The 1,358-nt window shown below is 31.5% G+C and overlaps 1 protein-coding gene across 1 annotated transcript in view; it reads right to left on the minus strand.

Moving 5' to 3' along the window:
• Positions 1-139: 139 nt before the first annotated feature.
• Positions 140-1,358, minus strand: part of HELRODRAFT_135885 (hypothetical protein) — a gene marked incomplete at both ends in the record, with an annotated part of 11,373 nt that continues 10,154 nt past the window's right edge. The window contains one exon of the mRNA XM_009019159.1: positions 140-346. Coding sequence (XP_009017407.1) covers positions 140-346 — 207 coding nt within the window. The remainder of the gene's footprint in view (positions 347-1,358) is intronic.

A 1,358-nucleotide genomic window follows, 5' to 3' on the forward strand; every position in this document is an offset into this window, starting at 1 on the left:
AAATCAAAAATCATATCACTACGTTACCTAACCAAACACAATTATATAAAACAAAATTACAACACAACAAACAAAACATAAATCTCAACAATCCCGAAATTTCTAAAATCCCAAAAATTCCAAAAATCCCAAAAATTCCAACATTATCTTTAGACGGATCTTCAGCCGTTGAAGCGACAATGGAGTATGCCACGAAACAAAGGATTGCCCCGACCCACAAAAGAATCGAGAATCCGCCAAATAGCTGCTTGCAGAACTTCACCCATTCCGGTGTTGTCTTTGGAGGGGTAAGTTGGTTGGGGCCATCTCGTTCCAAGATTTCTCTAGCCCTCTGGGTGGTCAAGCCCTGTTATTTTTTGGGGGGGGGAAGTTGAAATAAAACAATTATAAAATCAAAATTTTAGCTATTCCATTACAATGTTGTCACAAGAACGTGAAAATTTGTTTTACGAAATTTCCCATCGCAGAATCATTCATAGATTCAAAAATGTTTTCAATATTGTATCTATGTGTTGATGAATTATCCAAAAAAATTGAAATTCTACAAAATCATTCTTCAATTTCAAATTTGACACAATATTTCTATTTGACACAAAAAATCCTCTACCACTAATTATTAAATCATTCCAATAATCTAGGTAAATATTCTAATTAGAGCTATGCATTCTTCGAAAATAATGTTCAACAATTAAAATAATATTTATTTAATTTAAAAATAGATAACTTAGCAAGACAAAGTTTAGAAGAAGTGTTTTAAACTTTCTAATCAAAACTTTTATAGTTACATTGCTTTCCATTAATAGTTTTATAGCATTTTTTATAGCTTTCCATAGTTTTGCAGTTTTTCCCATAATTCCTTTCAGAAAAATTGCACTTGGATGAAAAAATTTTTTTTTTCGTTTGGAAAATTGTATGGATGGAAATTACCAGGATGGAAAATATTGCGATGAACTGGATGACCTTCTCACCACCATCATCTTCGTCGTCACCTTCGTCGTCTTCATCACGTTAATTAAGTGAATATTATCATCAATAGAGCACATACAAACAACAAAAATGATAACTTTTGATATTTTATAACTAGTTTGCCTCACATGAACACACACACAGGCGTGCACACACGCACATATACAAACATACCTTCATATACATTCATGCATACAAACAAACAAACATACATACATACATACACACATACATACCTACATACATACATACATACATACATACATACCTACATACATACATACATACATACATACATACATACATACATACATACATACATACATACACACATACATACCTACATACATACATACATACATACATACCTACATACATACATACATACATAC

This window comes from Helobdella robusta, assembly GCF_000326865.2.
Source record: "Helobdella robusta unplaced genomic scaffold HELROscaffold_233, whole genome shotgun sequence".
Classification (NCBI taxonomy): Eukaryota; Metazoa; Annelida; class Clitellata; order Rhynchobdellida; family Glossiphoniidae; genus Helobdella; species Helobdella robusta.